Source organism: Scyliorhinus canicula, chromosome 10 (assembly GCF_902713615.1).
Source record: "Scyliorhinus canicula chromosome 10, sScyCan1.1, whole genome shotgun sequence".
NCBI classification, from domain to species: Eukaryota; Metazoa; Chordata; class Chondrichthyes; order Carcharhiniformes; family Scyliorhinidae; genus Scyliorhinus; species Scyliorhinus canicula.
In genome coordinates this window covers 20445833-20465040 of record NC_052155.1, presented here as the reverse complement: position 1 = coordinate 20465040, position 19208 = coordinate 20445833, and the positions used below count along the sequence as shown (strand labels likewise).

General features: G+C 48.6%; 1 protein-coding gene across 1 annotated transcript in view; it reads right to left on the bottom strand.

Moving 5' to 3' along the window:
- The window catches only part of LOC119972907 (piezo-type mechanosensitive ion channel component 2-like), a 1374210-nt gene that overhangs the window by 439489 nt on the left and 915513 nt on the right, over positions 1–19208 (bottom strand). Inside the window, 2 exon segments of the mRNA XM_038810453.1 lie at positions 14745–14926; positions 15257–15368. Of these exon segments, the coding sequence (XP_038666381.1) occupies positions 14745–14926; positions 15257–15368 (294 nt within the window).

Genomic DNA, 19208 nt, shown 5'->3' with positions numbered 1-19208 from the left:
TTCCCAGGGTAGCGGGGTCAATTACTAGGGGGCATAGGTTTCAGGTGCGAGGGGCAAGGTTTAGAGGAGATGTACGAGGCAAGTTTTTTATACAGAGCGTAGTGGGTGCCTGGAACTCGTTGGCGGAGGAGGTGGCGAAAACAGGGACGATAGTGACGTTTGGCATTTGTTGCCAACAAATTTGTTGGCACACCGGCATTTGTTGTCCATTCCTAAATTGCCCTTGAACCAAATGTCTTGCGAGACTATTTCAGAGGGCAGTTAAACCACCACTAGTCAGCTCTCCCCCTCAAAGGGGAAAGCAGCCGATAGTCATCTGGGATTAAGGCGACTTTATTTTACCTTTACTTGTTGAGAACAATATAGTATACAATATATTCTGTAACTTGTATCATCCTTAGAAATTTGCATATATTTGTGAAGATATCGGTGAGGCAAATGATAGATTACAGATTTATTGATTCACTAAGTTATTGCTTCACTGTTTTATTTGGTGCCTTTAAGAATTGATGCAGTACATTCATCAATTCAGTGCATGGACAGAAAATGGAATATCCACAAGGCCAATGCGGAAAGATAATCATTATTTCAGATAAAATGTAAGAATTGCTATGAAGGAATTTAACATATGTAGCAATCTAACATTGTTTCATGAAAAGTTGCAGAAAAGCCCTCTGTAATAAATTAATCATTATTCTTCAATACATCTAGCAATAAAAATGTATCAAAGGTTAACGCAAGCACCTGGGGCTGGATTCTCTGATTTTGAGACCAAGTGCTGACACCGTCGTGAAAACCGTGGTCTTTTACACCAGGAAAACTGGCATCAAAAGGCCACAGAGTCTCCCTTTTGTTGGGGGCTAACAGGAAGCTGTCGTAGAGCTTCTAGCTGCCGATACGGCCCCCAGCACTTCCAAGTTCAGAGGCCGCGCAAGCGCACGGAGGCGGCCTGCTGTGGCCGGGCTGTGCTCTATGGCAAACTCAGCCTGCGGACCTGGAGTGCCGAAGTAGTGCCCCGGACAGCATGCCCACATTTCCCCCAACCTCGAATGAAGCCCTCCCTGCACACCGATTGGCCCTCCCCCAACTATGGCGGCCCCGGACTGAGTCCGCAGCTGCCACGTGAAGAGCCCGGACGGTGTGAGCATACGTAAGCCACGCCGTCAGGAATTTGTCCGGTCGGCAACGGAGCATCACGGGGCAGGCCTGAGGCAATGGCCTGAGGCAGTGGATACTCGGTGCGGAGAATTTTAAAACCAGCGCCGCTCCCGATTTCGGTGACAAAACAGGTTCTCCGCCCCATGTGGCGGGTATATGTAGACATTTAATTAGTATTGGTGGACATTTGTAAATCTTAAGTAATGACCAATGTCTGGATAACAAATCATCTTCTAAGTGACAATAATTTGAATAAATCAGAAAGCCTCAGCTGAGACTTAGAAAGTGCAGTCAGCGTAAGTTGAAGGTGTACCTGCGCAAGTGATCCGAGGAGTTAGAGTGAAGGCAAGCATCCAGCAGAGGGAAGCAGAGCAGAGCTTCTGATTGGCTGTTTCGGGGAGATTTGCATACGTGCAGTACGGTCAGCGTAAGTTGAAGGTGTACCCGCGCAAGTGACCCGAGGAGTTCGAGTGAAGTCAAGCATCCAGCAGAGCAGAGCTTCTGATTGGCTGTCCCGGGGAGATTTGCATACGTGCAGTGCGGTCAGCGTAAGTTGAAGGTGGTTTGTGAAGGGGCTGTTCTTGAGTGACAGCTTTACCCGAAACACTACTTACGTAGTGTCTCCCACCCATCCTCCTCCTCTAACCAAAAAAAAAAAGTTCTGTCCGTCGGATTGCAAAACCAACAAGTTTCTATTTTTTTAGTTTTCAGTAGTTGGGAAGTTAGTTCAGTGGGAATGGAGGCTAGGGCAGTTGAATGTTCCTCCTGCAGAATGTGGGAGGAAAGGGTCACCTCGAGTGTCCCTGCTGACTACATCTGCGGGGAGTGCACCCAACTCCAGCTCCTCGAGAACCGCGTTAGGGACCTGGAGCTGGAGCTGGATGAACTTCGGATCATTCAGGAGGTGGAGGGGGTTATTGAGAGGAGTTATAGGGAGGTAGTTACACCTCAGGTAAAAGAAGAAGGTAGATGGGTTACCGTCAGGGGAGGGAGAGGGAACCGGCAGGCAATGCAGGGATCCCCTGTGGTCGTTCCCCTCTATAACAAGTATACCGTTTTGGATACTGTTGCGGGGGACGACTTACCAGGGGTAAGCAATGGGGCACAGGTCTCTGGCACAGAGTCTGTTCCTGTTGCTCAGAAGGGAAGGGAGAAGAGGAACAGAGCACTTGTCATTGGGGACTCCATAGTTAGAGGAACAGACAGGAGGTTCTGTGGGAACTAAAGAGACTCACGGTTGGTGTGTTGCCTCCCAGGTGCCAGGGTTCGTGATGTCTCTGATCGTGTTTTTGGGACCTTAAGGGGAGGGGGAGCAGACCAAGTCGTGGTCCACATAGGTACCAACGACATAGGTAGGAAGAGAGATGGGGATTTGAGACAGAAATTCATGGAGCTAGGGTGGAAGCTGAGAGCTAGAACAAACAGAGTTGTTATCTCTGGGTTGTTACCCGTGCCACGTGCTAGCGAAGTGAGAAATAAGGAGAGAGAGGAGTTGAACACGTGGCTACAGGGATGGTGCTGGAGGGAGGGTTTTGGTTTCCTGGATAATTGGGGCTCATTCTGGGGTAGGTGGGACCTCTACAAACAGGATGGTCTTCACCTGAACCAGAGGGGTACCAATATCCTGGGGGGGAGATTTGCTTGTGCTCTTCGGGGGGGGTTTAAACTAATTCAGCAGGGGGATGGGAACCTAAATTGTAGTCCCAGTTTACAGGATGTTGAGAGTAGTGAGGTCAGGGATAGGGTTGAAAGTTCTAATGAGGGCACCGGCAAGCAAGAAGTGTGTCTACTTCAACGCCAGGAGCATCCGGAATAAGGTGGGTGAGCTTGCACCATGGGTTGGTACCTGGGATCTCGATGATGTGGCGATTTCGGAGACATGGGTAGAGCAGGGACAGGAATGGTTGTTGCAGGTTCCAGGATTTAGATGTTTCTGTAAGAACAGAGAAGATGGTAAAAGAGAGGGGGGGGGGGGGGGGGGGGGGGGGGGGGGGGGGGGGGGGAGGGGGGGGGGGGGGTGGTGTGTGTGGCATTATTAATCAAGGAAAGTATTACGGCGGTAGAAAAGACGTTTGAGGACTCGTCTACTGAGGTAGTATGGGCCGAGGTTAGGAACAGGAGAGGAGAGGTTACCCTGTTGGGTGTTGTCTATAGACCTCCGAATAGTTCCAGAGATGTGGAGGAAAGGATTGCAAAGATGATTCTCGACAGGAGCGAGAGTAACAGGGTAGTTGTTATGGGGGACTTTAACTTTCCAAATATTGACTGGAAATACTATAGTTCGAGTACTATAGATGGGTCAGTTTTTTTGCAGTGTGTGCAGGAGGGTTTTCTGACACAGTATGTAGACAGGCCAACAAGGGGCGAGGCCGCATTGGATTTGGTACTTGGTAATGAACCCGGCCAGGTGTTAGATTTAGGTGTAGGTCACTGTCCGTGTGGAGTTTGCACATTCTCCCCGTGTCTGTGTGGGTTTCGCCCCACAACCCAAAAATGTGCAGAGTAGGTGGATTGGCCACGCTAAATTGCCGCTTAATTGGAAAAAATAATTGGGTAATCTAAATTTAAAAAATAAAGATTTAGATGTAGGTGAGCACTTTGGTGATAGTGATCACAATTCGGTTATGTTTACTTTAGCAATGGGCAGGGATAGGTATATACCGCAAGGCAAGAATTATAGCTGGGGGAAAGGCAATTATGATGCTATTTGGCAAGATTTAGGATGTATGGGATGGGGAAGGAAACTGCAGGGATGGGTACAATCGAAATGAGGAGCTTTTTCAAGGAACAGCTACTGCGTGTCCTTGATAAGTATGTACCTGTCAGGCAGGGAGGAAGTTGTCGAGCAAGGGAACCGTGATTTACTAAGGAAGTTGAAGCACTTGTCAAGAGGAAGAAGAAGGCTTATGTTAGGATGAGACATGAAGGCTCAGTTAGGGCACTTGAGAGTTACACGTTAGCCAGGAAGGACCTAAAGGGAGAGTTAAGAAGACCGAAGAGAGGACACAAAAAGTCATTGGTGGATAGGATCAAGGAAAACCCTAAGGCTTTCTATAGGTATATCAGGAACAAAAGAATGACTAGAGTAAGATTAGGGCCAATCAAGGATAGTAGTGGAAAGTTGTGTGTGGAATCAGAGGAGATAGGGGAAGCGTTAAATGGGTATTTTCGTCAGTGTTTACACTGGAAAAAGACAATATTGTCGAGGAGAATACTCAGGTTCAGTTGAACAGGCTAGATGGAATTGAGGTTCACAAGGAGGAGGTGTTAGCAATTTTGGAAAGTGTAAAAATAGATAAGTCCCCTGGGCCAGATGGGATTTACCCTAGGATTGTCTGGGAAGCCAGGGAGGAGATTGCAGAGCCTTTGTCCTTGATCTTTATGTCGTCTTTGTCGACAGGAATAGTGCCGGAAGACTGGAGGATAGCAAATGTTGTCCCCTTGTTCAAGAAGGGGAGTAGAGACAACCCTGGTAATTATAGACCTTTGAGCCCTTACTTCGGTTGTGGGTAAAATGTTGGAAAAGGTTATAAGAGATAGGGTTCATAATCATCTTGAAAAGAACAAGTTGATTAGCAATACTCAACACGGTTTTGTGAAGGGTAGGTCATGCCTCACAAACCTTATTGAGTTTTTTGAGAAGGTGACCAAACAGGTGGATGAGGGTAAAACGGTTGGTGTGGTGTATATGGATTTCAGTAAGGCGTTTGATAAGGTTCCCCACGGTAGGCTAGTGCAGAAAATAAGGAAGTATGGGATTGAAGGTGATTTAGCGGTTTGGATCAGTAATTGGCTAGCTGAAAGAAGACAGAGGGTGGTGGTTGATGGCAAATGTTCATCCTGGAGTTCAGTTACTAGTGGTGTACCGCAAGGATCTGTTTTGGGGCCACTGCTGTTTGTCATTTTTATAAATGACCTGGAAGAGGGTGTAGAAGGATGGGTTAGTAAATTTGCAGATGACACGAACGTCGGTGGAGTTGTGGATAGAGCTGAAGGATGTTATAGGATACAGAGGGACATAGATAAGCTGCAGAGCTGGGCTGAGAGGTGGCAGATAGAGTTTAATGCGGAAAAGTGTGAGGTGGTTCACTTTGGAAGGAGTAACAGGAATGCAGAGTACTGGGCTAATGGCAAGATTCTTGGTAGTGTAGATAAACAGAGAGATCTCGGCATCCAGGTACATAAATCCCTGAAAGTTGCCACCCAGGTTAATAGGGCTGTTAAGAAGGCATATGGTGTGCTAGCCTTTATCAGGAGGGGGATTGAGTTTCGGAGCCACAAGGTCATGCTGCAGCTGTACATAACTCTGGTGCGGCCGCTCCTGGAGTACTGCGTGCAGTTCTGGTCACCACATTATAGGGAGGATGTGGAAGCTTTGGAAAGGGTTCAGAGGAGATTTACTAGGATGTTGCCTGGCATGGAGGGAAGGTCTTACGAGGAAAGCCTCAGGGACTTGAGGTTGTTTTCGTTAGAGAGGAGAAGGCTGAGAGGTGACTTAATAGAGACATATAAGATAGTCAGAGGGTTAGATAGGGTGGACAGTGAGAGTCTCTTTGCTCGGATGGTGATGACCAACACGAGGGGACATACCTTTAAATTGAGGGGTGGTAGATATAGGACAGATGTCAGAGGCAGTTTCTTTACTCAGAGAGTTGAAGGGGTGTGGAACGCCCTGCCTGCAACAGTAGTAGACTCGCCAACTTTAAGGGCATTTAAGTGGTCACTGGATAGACATATGGATGAAAATGGAATAGTGTAGGTCAGATAGGCTTCAGATGGTTTCACAGGTCGGCGCAACATCGAGGGCCGAAGGGCCCGTACTGCACTGTAATGTTCTATGTTCCATGTTCTAAAACAATGAGAGTAAAAGGGGGATTAAACCACTGATAAGAATTTCTTTAAGAATAAGGCTTCATGATTAAAGTTTTTGTTCTGAATCTATGCTTTAAGAAATTCTGAACCATCTATTGATTTTCAAATATTTTCTTATGGTTTTGTTTAACTCTCTTTATTATGTTTTCATATATTATTTGATCTCAGTTTTGATATTGATTTTTATGTAAGAGAATCAAGATGAATGAAAAGCAAATAAAGTTGTATTTTTGGACATCTCCAATCAACCGGACCTGTGACTCTTATTTGAAGATAAATAAGTGATCGTATCAGCGAAGGAGTATTATGTTACAATCAATGTTTCCATGTTTAATAAATGTTCTATTCTTTTGTTAAAGGCTAATTTTGGCTCTGACTTTGAAGCTGACTCTTCTTCCACATTTCTAAAATAAAATAAAAGGTCTGTTCATCCAAGGTTCCATTCTGGGACCTTTCTGTCCAGTAGAAACATCAACTGGGATTGTAAAAAAAGCATATAGTATTCTGGGCTTTATAAATAGTGGATGAGAGTACAAGAAAAAGGAGGTTATACCAAACTTACTCAAGATACTAGTTAGACCTCAGCTGGACAATTGTGTACAGTTCTGGGCGCCACAATATAGTAAGGATGTGACTGCATTGGCGAGAGTGCATAAGAGGTTTACGAGAATGGTTCCAGGAATGAGAAACTTCCATTGAGGATAGATTGGAGAGGTTGGAACTGTTCTCCTTGGAGAGAAGAAGGCTAAGAGGAGATTTGATAGAGATGTTCAAAATCATGAGGAGAAGCTGTTCCTTTTCATGACAGGATCAAGTACGAAAAGGCACAGATTTAAAATGATTTGTAAAAGAAGCAAATGTGTTGTGAGAAGAAAGCTTTTTCATACAACAAGTAGTATCGGGTATGCACTTCCTGGAATGTGGTGGTGGCAGATTCAATTGAGGCATTCAAGAGGCAATAAGAAGATTACTTTAATAGAAATTGTGTGCAGGGGTACAAGGAAAAGGGAGCGGAATGGCACCAAATTATGATGCTCATTTGGAGAGCTGATGCAGACAAGGTGGGCTAAATGGGCTTCCTCTGTGGTTCTGTTTAATGGGTAGCCCATCAATTTACCCTCTACTTTTTTGAGGGAGTGTGTGAGTGATTTGTTTAAGTACACAAACCCCTTACATTTTATGAGCTGCCGTACACAGTAACTTAAAGGGGCCAACATGTGCACAGCATTTTGGGTTACTGCACAGACTGCCGTTTAGAGACCGTTGCAGCCGATGTGACACCGGCCAGCTCAATTTGACCCCAATATTATCAGGCAAGAATCATGTAGATTCAAATTTGACTAAAGTAGGCCGACTCTAATTGAGACTGTCTTCATAAGAATTTCTATAAATCAGCATGGGCTGATTTTACAGTCTCCTGACAGCTTTTTTCAAGGTGGGGGGTTCATAAAATGAGCATGTCACCTCCGACAGTCTTCCTGCCTAACCCTGACCTATCTCTCATTTTAGGGGATATGAGGCAACAAACAGCTAAACCACCCTTTAGCCTGTTGAAGCCTTCAAGTGGCCAATAAATAATAATAATATAATAATAATCGCTTATTGTCACAAATAGGCTTCACTGAAGTTACTGTGAAAAGCCTCTAGTCGCCACATTCCGGTGCCTGTTCAGGGAGGCTGGAACGGGAATTGAACCCGCAGTGCTGGTCTTGTTCTGCATTACAAGCCAGCTGTCTTAGCCCACTGTGCTAAATCAGCCCCTCTTAGATGCCTCAACCAACCCCCGCCTCTCTTTCACCTGTAGCTGTGGTGGCCCATGCCATATGAAAAGCCCAGCAGCTTGTATTAGCTGCACGGTATCAGACAATGGGTGAGTGAAGGGGGTGTGGGGGGATGGCAGCGGTGAGTGAGCAATATCCTTTGGGGATCCTCTGTGTCCGTCAAAGGCACCCTCTCCAAGCTCTTACTCCTTGCAGCAGGGTAGCATGGTGGTTAGCATCAATGCTTCACAGCTCCAGGGTCCCAGGTTCGATTCCCGGATGGGTCACTGTCTGTGTGGAGTCTGCACGTCCTCCCCCTGTGTGCGTGGGTTTCCTCCGGGTGCTCCAGTTTCCTCCCACAGTCCAAAGATGTGCGGGTTAGGTGGATTGGCCATGCTAAATTGCCCGTAGTGTCCTAAAAAGTAAGGTTAAGGGGGGGTTGTTGGGTTACGGGTATAGGGTGGATACGTGGGTTTGAGTAGGGTGATCATGGCTCGGCACAACATCGAGGGCCGAAGGGCCTGTTCTGTGCTGTTCTATGTTCCTTCTAACCCTTTCCTCCAACCTCTGAAACATGGCATCCCATCCCACCCCACTGGGGCCTGCAGTTAGGGCCCATCGATATCCCAGAATTACCTGAAGTCCGGCCTCCATAATCTTTTCTTTCAGGACTAGCTGAAGTCCCAGCAGTGACCACAATTTGATCCTGGCATTGCTGCAACTATAGAGCTTCCAGCCAATCGGGTGGGTCAGCATTTCTCTAAGGCTGCACTTCCTCCCTTGAGCTAATTAATGCCCATTTGAATGTAAAATCGGCATGTGGCAGCCAGTTCTGGGCTCCGCACCAACTTCTTAGTCGGGGGGGATGGGAAAGACGACGCTTAATAAAATCCAGCCCATTGAGTCACTTAATCACCCACTTTAGAATGTCTGAAGTCGCAGAAAGTACATTGATTGAAAGAAAATCAATTAATTGCTGAACTCACCAATAGATTCCCAAATGGATTAGAAAACACAACAATGCAATACAAAATAATTCCACCTGTACTGTTTTAGAAACTGAGAACAGCAAGGCATTTGAAGACACGGACTGGTTAATTTATCTGGATTAAATTTCCTGCCTCTGCGCTCTGTCCGAACTGAGTGGCGAACTGAGTGCCACTGTGGCTGAGGGGTAATGGAACGTTGAGCTCCGGTGCGTGTGATGTGCACCCCCCCCCCCCCCCCCCACACCTTCCGGGTCGCCCACGCCACCTCACCCCCAGCGAAGACGGCAGTGCCATGCGCTACAGTGTCCAAACCGCATACAGGGACCACCCAGGTGGAGTGTTACTGTGCTCATGAGTCAGACATTGTCTAACGATGTGGAGCTCAGAGCTCATCACAGAGCTGGCTTTCATCATCTTCCATGCCATGGTCCATACCCGTCCACTAGCAACCGTGTGAGCCCAGTTCGTTTTGCCGCAGGCGGATGTGTAATGGATGTGCGCATGCAGGTGATGCGATGTTGGGGGAGGTGCCGTATATCCCCTCGGGCCGATATAAAGGTGGCTGGTCTCCGCCTCTTATCCAGTTTGGGATCTGAGGCCAGGAGGCTTTCTGTTTAGCGTATTAAAGCCTCAGTTACTTTCACCACTCGTCGTGTGTTCATTGATGGCATATCAATTTGATACTCTAAACATCTAATATGAATTCATCGCTCAAGCCTGATTGCTTGGAGCTGGACCCACAGGCAGCCGATGCTACTGCAACGTTCGAGCACTGGCTAAGCTGCTTTGAAGCGTACCTCAGATCCTTCACCGAAGACTTCACCGACATCCAAAAGAAGCAGACCCTCCACGCACGGGTGAGCCCACAAGTCTTTCTTCTCATCAGGGACGCCCCCTCGTATACGGAGGCGATAATGCTGCTGAAGAGACATGATGTTAAGTCTGTGAACAAGGTGCATGCTAGACACCTTCTTGCCACGAGATGACAACGCCCTGGGGAATCACTAGCACAATTCCTGCGTGCCTTGCCGGTACTCTGCCGGAACTGTGACTGCCAGGCGGTATCGGCTACCCAACACGCGGAGCTGTTGGTCAGGGACGCTTATGTTGCAGGCATGAAATCAAACTACATCTGCCAGTGATTGCTAGAAGGGGGTACACTCAGCCTCCCAGAGACAGTGCAGCTCTCAAACTCGCTGGAGGTGGCCTACCAGAACATGGAGGCTGACATCTTCGACCGGTCGACACTGTCGTGGACCTTGTGGGCGCCGCCATTATCCGACCCAGGTGCGGGGTGCGGCGCAATCCTGTGCCGCGTAGCGGCCCGCCAATGCCGGAAGCCCGAAGTGCTACTTTTGCGGCCAGGGTAATCATCCCAGACAATGCTGCCCTGCACGTAACGCGACTTGCAATGGGTGTGGGAGGAAGGGCCACTTTGCTAAAGCCTGCCAGGCTCGATCTCTCCCTAAAGCTTCGAGGCTCAGCAGCGTTGCCTGCTGCCTGTCGGGGCCGCCCCCAGCTGCTGCATCACCCGCTATGTGCGACCCATGGGCGTTGCCATCTTCACCGCCATCTTCGATTTCAGCCGCCACGTGCGACCCATAGGGGCCACCATCTTTAGCCCCATTTTGTTCTTCACCTGCCACTCCTACGAGAGGGGATCATTGAGGCAGTAACAGCCCCTGGAGAGCCCAAGTGGTGTTCGTCAAGACTGGGGAGAAGCACCGGATGATCATCGACTACAGTTAGACCATCAATTGGTACACGCACCTCGATGTGCACCCCCTCCCCCACATATCTGACATGGTCAATCAGATTGCGCAGCATCGAGTCTTCTCCACAGTTGACTTGAAGTCCGCGTACCACCAGCTCCCTATCCACCCGGAGGACCGCCAGTACACTGCCATCGAGGCCGATGGCCGCCTCTACCACTTCCTCAGGGTTCCCTTCGGCGTTACCAATGGGGTCTCGGTCTTCCAACGAGAAATGGATGGAATGGTTGACCAGTAAGGGCTGCGGGCCATGTTCCTGTACATAGATGATGTCACCATCTGTGGCCATGACCAGCAGGACCATGACAAAAACCTCCGGCACTTCCTCCACACCGCTAAACTCCTGAACCTCACCTACAATAAGGAAAAATGCGTTTTCCGCACAACCCACCTCGCCATCCTTGGCTACGTTGTGGAAAACGGAGTCCTAGGGCCCGACCCTGACCGCATGCGCCCCCTCCTGGAACTCATCCTTCCTCACTGCCCCAAGGCCCTGAAGTGATGCCTCGGGTTCTTCTCCTACTATGCCCAGTGGGTCCCCAATTATGCGGACAAGGCCCATCCACTGATTAAATCCACCGGTTTTTCCCCTGGCGGCTGAGACCCGCTTGGCCTTCAACCGCATCAAGGCATATATTGCCAAAGTTGCGATGCACGCTTTGGGCGAGTTCATTCTGTTCCAGGTGGAGAGAGATGCGTCGGACTTTGCGCTGGCCGCTACCCTCAACCAGGCGGGCAGGAACGTGGCTTTCTTCTCCCGTACCCTCCATGCCTCCGAAATTCGACACTCCTCCGTCAAAAAGGAAGCCCAAGCTATTATGGAAGCTGTGCGACATTGGAGGCATTACCTGGCCGGCAGGCGATTCACTCTCCTCACTGACCAGCGGTCGGTTGCCTTCATGTTCATTAACACACAGCAGGGCAAGATCAAGAATGACAAGTTTCTGAGGTGGAGGATCGAGCTCTCCACCTACAACTACGATATCTTGTATCGACCAGGGAAGCTCAATGAGCCCACAGATGTCCTAACCCGTGGTACATGTGCCAGTGCACAAGTTGACCGACTCCGGGCTCTCCACAATGACCTCTGTAACCCGGGGTCACCCGTTTCTTTCACATTATCAAGGCTCGCAAACTGCCTTACTCCATCAAGGAGGTCAGGATCGTGACCAGGGACTGTCAGATCTACGCGGAGTGCAAACCGCACTTCTATCGGCCAGACAGAGTGCACCTGGTAAAGGTCTCTCGCCCGTTTGAACGCCTCAGCGTCAATTTAAAAGGGCCCCTCCCCTCCACTGATCGTAATGTGTACTTTCTCAACAATGTCGACGAATACTCAAGATTCCCCTTTGCCAGCCCATGCCCTGACATGACCTCTGCCACCGTCATCAAGGCCCTGCACAGTCTTTTCACCTTGTTCGGGTTCCCCACCTATATCCAAAGTGATCAGGGTTCCTCCTTCATGAGCGACGAGTTGCGTCAGTTCCTGCTCAGCAAGGGCATCGCCTCCAGCAGGACGACCTGCTACAACCTCCGGTGCAACGGACAGGTGGAGAGGGAGAACGCAACGGTCTGGAAGGCCGTCTTCCTGGCCCTACGGTCTAGAAGTCTGCCAGTCTCCCGCTGGCAGGACTTCCTCTCCGATGTGCTCCACTCCATCCGATTGCTCCTGTGTACTGCCACCAATGAGACTCCTCACGAGTGTATGTTTGCCTTCCCCAGGAAGTCCACCTCCGGGATCTCGCTCCTGTCCTGGCTGACAGTCCCAGGGCCCGTCCTCCTCCAGAAGCATGCGAGGAGCCATAAATGAGATCCCCTCGTCGAGAGGGCCCTGCTCCTTCATGTCAATCCACAATATGCCTACGTGGCACATCAGGACGGGCGACAGGACACAGTCTCCCTTCGGGATCTGACACCTGCAGTTTCCCCAGCGACCATCACCACCACCCCCAACCCTACACTGTCTACCCCCACTTCTCCCCACCTACCTCAAGAACTGGCACCCGCAGGCCCACCGGCGACTATCACCACCACCCCCGCCCATACACCGCCACCGACTCAACAACTGGGTGAAGAAGAGGGCAACACACTCCCGTACGCGCAGGTATCGACACCGGTGCCCACACCACAGCCGGGACTGAGGCAATCACGGCAGAAGGTCAAGGCCCCCGACAGACTTGATCTTTAAGCCCACTTCACCCCCGCTGGTCTCTTTTTTTAAACAGGGGGTGAATGTGGTAAACCACTGTAATGTAAAATGCGTGATTGAGGTAAATGGCCACTGTATTATGTGTAAAGTGGTAAACCACTGCCGAAGGCTCCGCCTCCCCTCAGGCTGGTATAAAGGTGGCTGGTCTCTGCGTCTGATCCAGTTCGGGATCTGAGGCCAGGAGGCTTTCTGTTTAGTGTATTAAAGCCTCAGTTACGTTCACCACTCGTCGTGTGTTCATTGATGGCATATCAAAGTTCATTGTGCCACAGGCGGATGTGTAATGGAGGGGTGTGTGCATGTGGGTGATGTGATGCTGGGGGAGGTGAGGGAGGTCAATGGTGGGGGAGGTGAGGGCAGTCGGTGGTGAGGTGGTGCGTAGTGGTGCCAGGCCCATGCTAAGCAATATCCCCCCGAGTTGGTGAAACATGCAACTATCAATTCCTCCCGTGCCCACTGGCCCAGCCGGTGGCACCGTGCAGCCTCCCGTCCCTGTCTAGCCCCCATGTCCCATACATTGCCTCCCCCCCTCCCCATCCTCCTCATCTGGAGAGACGTGCCCTTCGGCGTGATCCTCCCCCTCCCTTCCCTCACCCCCTTCCTCCCCCTCCCCTCCCCCTCCCCCCTCCCCCCACCCCTCCCCCATCCCCCCTCCCCCACCCCTCCACCATCCTCCCTCCCCCACCCCTCCCCCACCCCTCATCCCCCCCCCCCCACCCCTCCACCATCCTCCCCCCCCCCCCCCTCCCCCCTCCCCCATCCCCCCTCCCCCACCCCTCCACCATCCTCCCTCCCCCACCCCTCCCCCCTCCCTCCCCCACCCCTCCCCCCTCCCCCACCTCCTCCAGCACATCGCCCCTCTGCTGGGTTATATTGTGCAGGACACAGCAGACCACAAAGATGTGGCAGACCTGCTCCGACTGGTACTGGAGGGCCTCACCAGAGCGGTCCAGGCACCTGAAGCGCATCTTCAACAGCCCAAAGCTCTTCTCGACCACACCCCTGGTCGCACAATGGTCATCAATGTCGCGGTGTACCGCGGCGGTGTGTGGCCTCCGTATAGGCGTCATCACCCTCACCACAATAGGTAACCCCTATGCCCAGCAACCAGCCCTGTAACCGATGTAGCTCAAGATTAAAATAATGAAAGAAGGTTCACAAAGTAAGATTCTTAAGAATCATAAGAAATAGGAGCAGAAGTAGGCCATTTATGCCCTCAAGCCTGCCCTGCCATTCAATATGATCATGAGTAATTTGTTTAACCTGAACAATCCTGCCTGTTCCCCATAGCCCTTGTCGATCAAAAATTTAACCCAGCTTTGAATATATTCAATGATTCACCCTCCATTGCTTTCTGTGGAAGAAAATTCCAAAGATTGACAAACCTCTGAGAGAAGAAATTGTTTCTAATTTCTATATTAAATGGGAGACCCCTTAATTTTAAACTGTCTTGTATACATTCTATGGGCCCGTCCTCTAGACACATCTTTTGCCCCTTACTCTTTCCATTACTGCTCTCTTTACCCTTGCAACTCTCTGTTGTTTAATCTCTCCTGCCAGCTAACCTATCACAAATCTTCCCTTTTGTTTCCCCCTACTCTCCCCGCATTCATCTGACGCATCTAGAATACAGATTTTTAAAATCGAGAACTATAGGACCCAATAGAGAACAGATAATCAGATACAGTTACTATGTTACATTTGGAGAAAATAAAAATCATGCATTCAGGCGTAATATCAGGAGCAATAATTCCTCAACTGAATTAAAAGAATAACACAGCATGTAAATTATCTTAACACCAGAAGAGCATGTTTAAAACAATTCGTATGTAAAGCTGTTTGGGCAAACTATCAGGTATTGTTTAACAGTTAAATATTATTGATAAAATAAGAGAAAGATTAAGTACTATAGCTGAGGAATCTCACGGAGTTTCACATTTTATAAAAGATGTGGCATTACCGTTTAACCACCAGAAATATGTACCTGATATAGAGCAACGCAGAACAGAAACAGCATCATGTAGATAATCTTGTACATGACAATCTTCCCCTCAAAACTGACGAAGAAAAACATTCCACCACAGATGTAAATCCAATACTTGACAAACATTCCCATCACCAGGGTTCCTAATACTTTCATTATCTGCTTTCCTTGTTGGCCATCTTCTAAATTAAACAAAAATACCAAGGTGACCAGATATATATTTTTTAAACAGCAGATTTCTGTTCCCAAAGTTTAGATTTTAGGCTGTAACCGTCTGGGCAGTGACCTGGCAGAATGAATCAACTGCCTTTTCAAGAACCTGCCTAATTTTAATTCGGATGGCCAGGTGATCTGCTATGTTATAATACTGCCCAGCTGGTGAAGACCAAAATCTATTGCATATTGTTTAACCTTTTTTGTGCAAAGAAAATCAAGACATTCCATTACAATTCAATCCAGAAGCTACTCCTCAAAACGTTTTTCAAGTTAGAAACATAATAATTCTGGTTTACCCAATTCCTCCACTTTGACTTCTGATAAGGCAGATTCCTGGAGTTTCTTTGCTTCACGACGTTCTGTGATATATTGGCGAAGTAGCAGCCAGAATGTCAGTGCACACAGGATCTATTGAATGAAATATATCTCTAAGTATTCTCAGCACACAAATAATCAATGAAATAGTAAGATATAATAATAATATTTTATTGTCACAAGTATGAAGTTACTGTCAAAAGCCCCTATTTGCCACATTCCGGCACCTTTTCGAGTACACAAAGGGAGAATTCAGAATTCTCAGCCGGTACGGGAATTGAACCTGTGCTGCTGGCCTTGTTCTGCATTACACACCAGCTGTCTAGCCCACTGAGTTAAATATGAATCTACACTTATTGGAAATTGGAAACTTTGTGAAATTTGTAGATGCCACACACTGCTGCTACTATACATATTCATTTACATTTAGGCTGAATGTATCTATGCCGGATCTACCCAGCGCCGGGAATTGAATGGCCTTGGAGACCCAGAGCCATGGCCGTTTCGCACTGGTCTGCCCAAATGTGAACCAGGCGGAACGGCACCTGGGGAGTCTCCCAGGCAAAATGAGGTCCCTGGGTGGTCAGCCTCAGGGCAGGGTGGTACCCTGGCACTGCTGATGCCACCCAGGCACACTGGCACTTCCAGGATGGTAATCTGGTACTGCCATGGTGCCCAGGTGCCACTGCCAAGGTGCCAAGCTGGTGGTCTGCCCTTATGAGGTGGGGAGTGGGGTTTTTTAAACAGCGCCCCAATCGCTTCCTTCACTGGCAAGCGGAGTTCCTCCATGAAGGAAATGAAGATAGTATGGCCTCAGTAGGGCCTTACTCGCTGAGGCCTGAAAAAAGAACAGAGTCCCATTCAACCGTGGAGTCGTTCTCGGCGCTGCAAGTGCCAGGAAACATCTGCTAAACATGTCCACAATGGGACTCTTTTTTTTCTGTTAAATCGCGCTCATAGTACTTATATGGCTGGTCAATTCAGTTTCTTGTCAATGGTAACGCCAGGATGTTGATGGTGGGGAATTCAGCAATGGTAATGCCATTGAAAGTCAAAGGGAGATATTAATTATCAGTACATTTATCCAGTATTAAATTATCACTTTTGGAGCTAGTCATTACCTGGCATTTGTGTGGCATGAATGTTACTTGTCATTTCTCAGTCCATTTCTGAATGTTGTAAAGTTCTTAAAAGCAAAATACTGTGGATGGTTGAGAAACAGGAAGTGCTGGAAAAAACATTAAACTCTGTTTCTCTCTCCACAGATGCTGCCAGACCTGCTGCGGTTTTCTCCAGCACTTTCATTTTTTATTGTCCTGCATCGTGCTCCATCTGGGCTCATATTACCTCAACATCTAAAGAGTTGTAAATATTACTGAACACTGCATTCATCAGTGAACATTCGTACTCTTGACCATCTGATAAAAGCAAAGACATTGATATTGCAACTGAGGATATCCTGAGGAACTTTGTAGCAATAATTAATTAATAATCTTTACTGTCACAAGTAAGTTTACATTAACACTGTAATGAAGTTACTGTGAAAGATCCGTAGTCGCCACATTCAGGCATCTATTCGGGTACACAGAGGGAGAATTCAGAACGTCCAATTCACCTAACAAGCACGTCTTTTGGGACTTGTGGGAGGAAACCGGAGCACCTGGAGGAAACCCACGCAGACACGGGGAGAATGTAAAATCTCCGCACAGTGACCCAAGCTGGGAATCGAACCTGGTACCCTGGAGCTGTGAAGCAATTGTGCACCGTGCCACCCCTAATCAATGCCAGTGTTGTTGCTGGACTGGAGAAGCTTGGCTAGGGGCATGGCTAGTCTTCAGAGCTACTTTGGAATGTTGTTAGACCTAATAGCCCATTGAATTAACTGAATAACAATTCTTAATGTTTTATAGCTAAATAGAATACCATAAAATGTGTAATGAACTCCAATTGGCTTTATTGGTTGGCCAATTGGAGTATGAGCTCCCTCAATGATAGCTCATTGAGGGGGTCCATATAATCACCTGTGTAGGCTTTGTGAGCAGTCTTAAGTTGACTGGACTGCTAGCAGCACTGTTTGTAGCTGCTCCTGTAATATCGTTATTGTAAATAAATATTTGTGAGGGGACGGAACCCCTGCCTCCCGTGGATTACTACAGTGGCGACGAGGTAAACTACGAATTTTGCGGAGACCAGCTGCCGCACTCGAAGGGTAAGCCTTGCCATTTTAAAAATGCCGTTTTTTGGGAGGTTAGAGGCATTCGACCCGGCTATTGAGGACTGGTCCCAGTATGTGGAGAGAATGTGTTACTTCTTCCGGGCAAATGATATACTGACGGACGAAAGGAGACGGCTTATCCTGCTGTCGGCGTGCGGACCCTCCGCTTTCGCCATTATAAGTAGTCTGACTTATCCCGATGCGCCGGACGCGAAAACTTTCCAAGAAGTAACGGAATTGGTGAAAGAGCACTACGACCCAAAACCACCCCTCATTTTGCGTAGGTACAGATTCTACACAGCGAAGCGGGAAGACAGGGAGTCAGTCATGAATTTCTTGACCCGCCTGAGAAGGCTGGCGGAAAAATGTGAGTTTGGCCCGATGCTAAATGAAATGCTTCGGGACCGGTTAGTGTGTGGTATAAACAACCTCAATACAGAAACGCCTGTTGGCGGAAATGGAGCTAGACTGCAGGAAGGCGTTACAGCTCGCACTGTCCCTAGAAAAGGCAGCAAGTGGGGCGCAGGAACTACAGGGCACGCCAATGGAGGTAGATACCTGTGAGAGGGACTACCACAATGGGTCCTGCTACCAGATAGCCGCTCTCAGGAAAAAACCTGAGGAATAGAGGGAAAAAGGAAAACCCCAGAACTGCCCCCAAGTCTGCCAGGACTAACTGGAGACAGAGGGAAGTACCGGCTGAGGCTCCCCCAACAGAGAAGGACCGTTTCTGGCACCAGACAGAGTGGGGTAACAACGACAGAAACCCTAGAAGGAGGTGGCAAAAGAGGAATAGCAGGTGGGGACGCAGGGAAGTACACAACCTAGACGCCCCATCCTCCTCCGAAGGGGAACAATTATATAACATGACAACGAAGAAAGCAGAATCCATTAGAATTACCCCACGGGTGAACGGGCGGCCGACAATAATGGAAATAGACACGGGTGCGGCCGTATCAGTAATGGGAGTGGCAGCATTTAGAAAAATCAAAGATGGACTCTAGCCACTAACCCTAACAAAAACATCGACGAAACTTAAAACCTACACGGGGGAACCCCTGGAAGTTCTAGGCACGACTCATGTACCTGTGGAATATGAGAAACAATTGCTCAGATTACCGTTGACGATAGTAGAGGGCTCTGGACCGAGCTTAATTGGACGGAACTGGCTGAAAGATCTAAAATTAGATTGGATGAAAATTTTCCAGAGTGGAAGCGGGCAGTTGAGTGGAGTACTCCAAAAATACCCGGAGGTCTTCCAGGAAGGTTTGGTGGAAATCATAGGCGCCAAAGCAACTTTGCACATGGACCCAGAAGCCCTTCCGAAATTTTGTAAGGCCAGGCCGGTACCTTTTGCATTAAGGAAGAAAGTAGATGACTAAATAGAAAGGTTACGGCGCGATGGCATTATCAGACCAGTACAGTTTTCGGAATGGGCAGCGCCGGTGGTACCAATTTTGAAGCCAGACGGCTCGATACGTCTCTGTGGAGATTTCAAACAGCCAGTAAACAAATACGCACTGCTGGACAAATACCCAATCCCGAAAATAGACGACCTATATGCCAAATTGGCAGGTGGGCTTTTGTTCACGAAACTAGACATGAGCCACGCCTACCTGCAGTTAAAACTGGACAAGGGCTCCCAGAAGTTCGCTACGATCAACACCCTGAAGGGCCTTTTTCGTTATACTAGGCTACCTTTTGGAGTGTCATCAGCC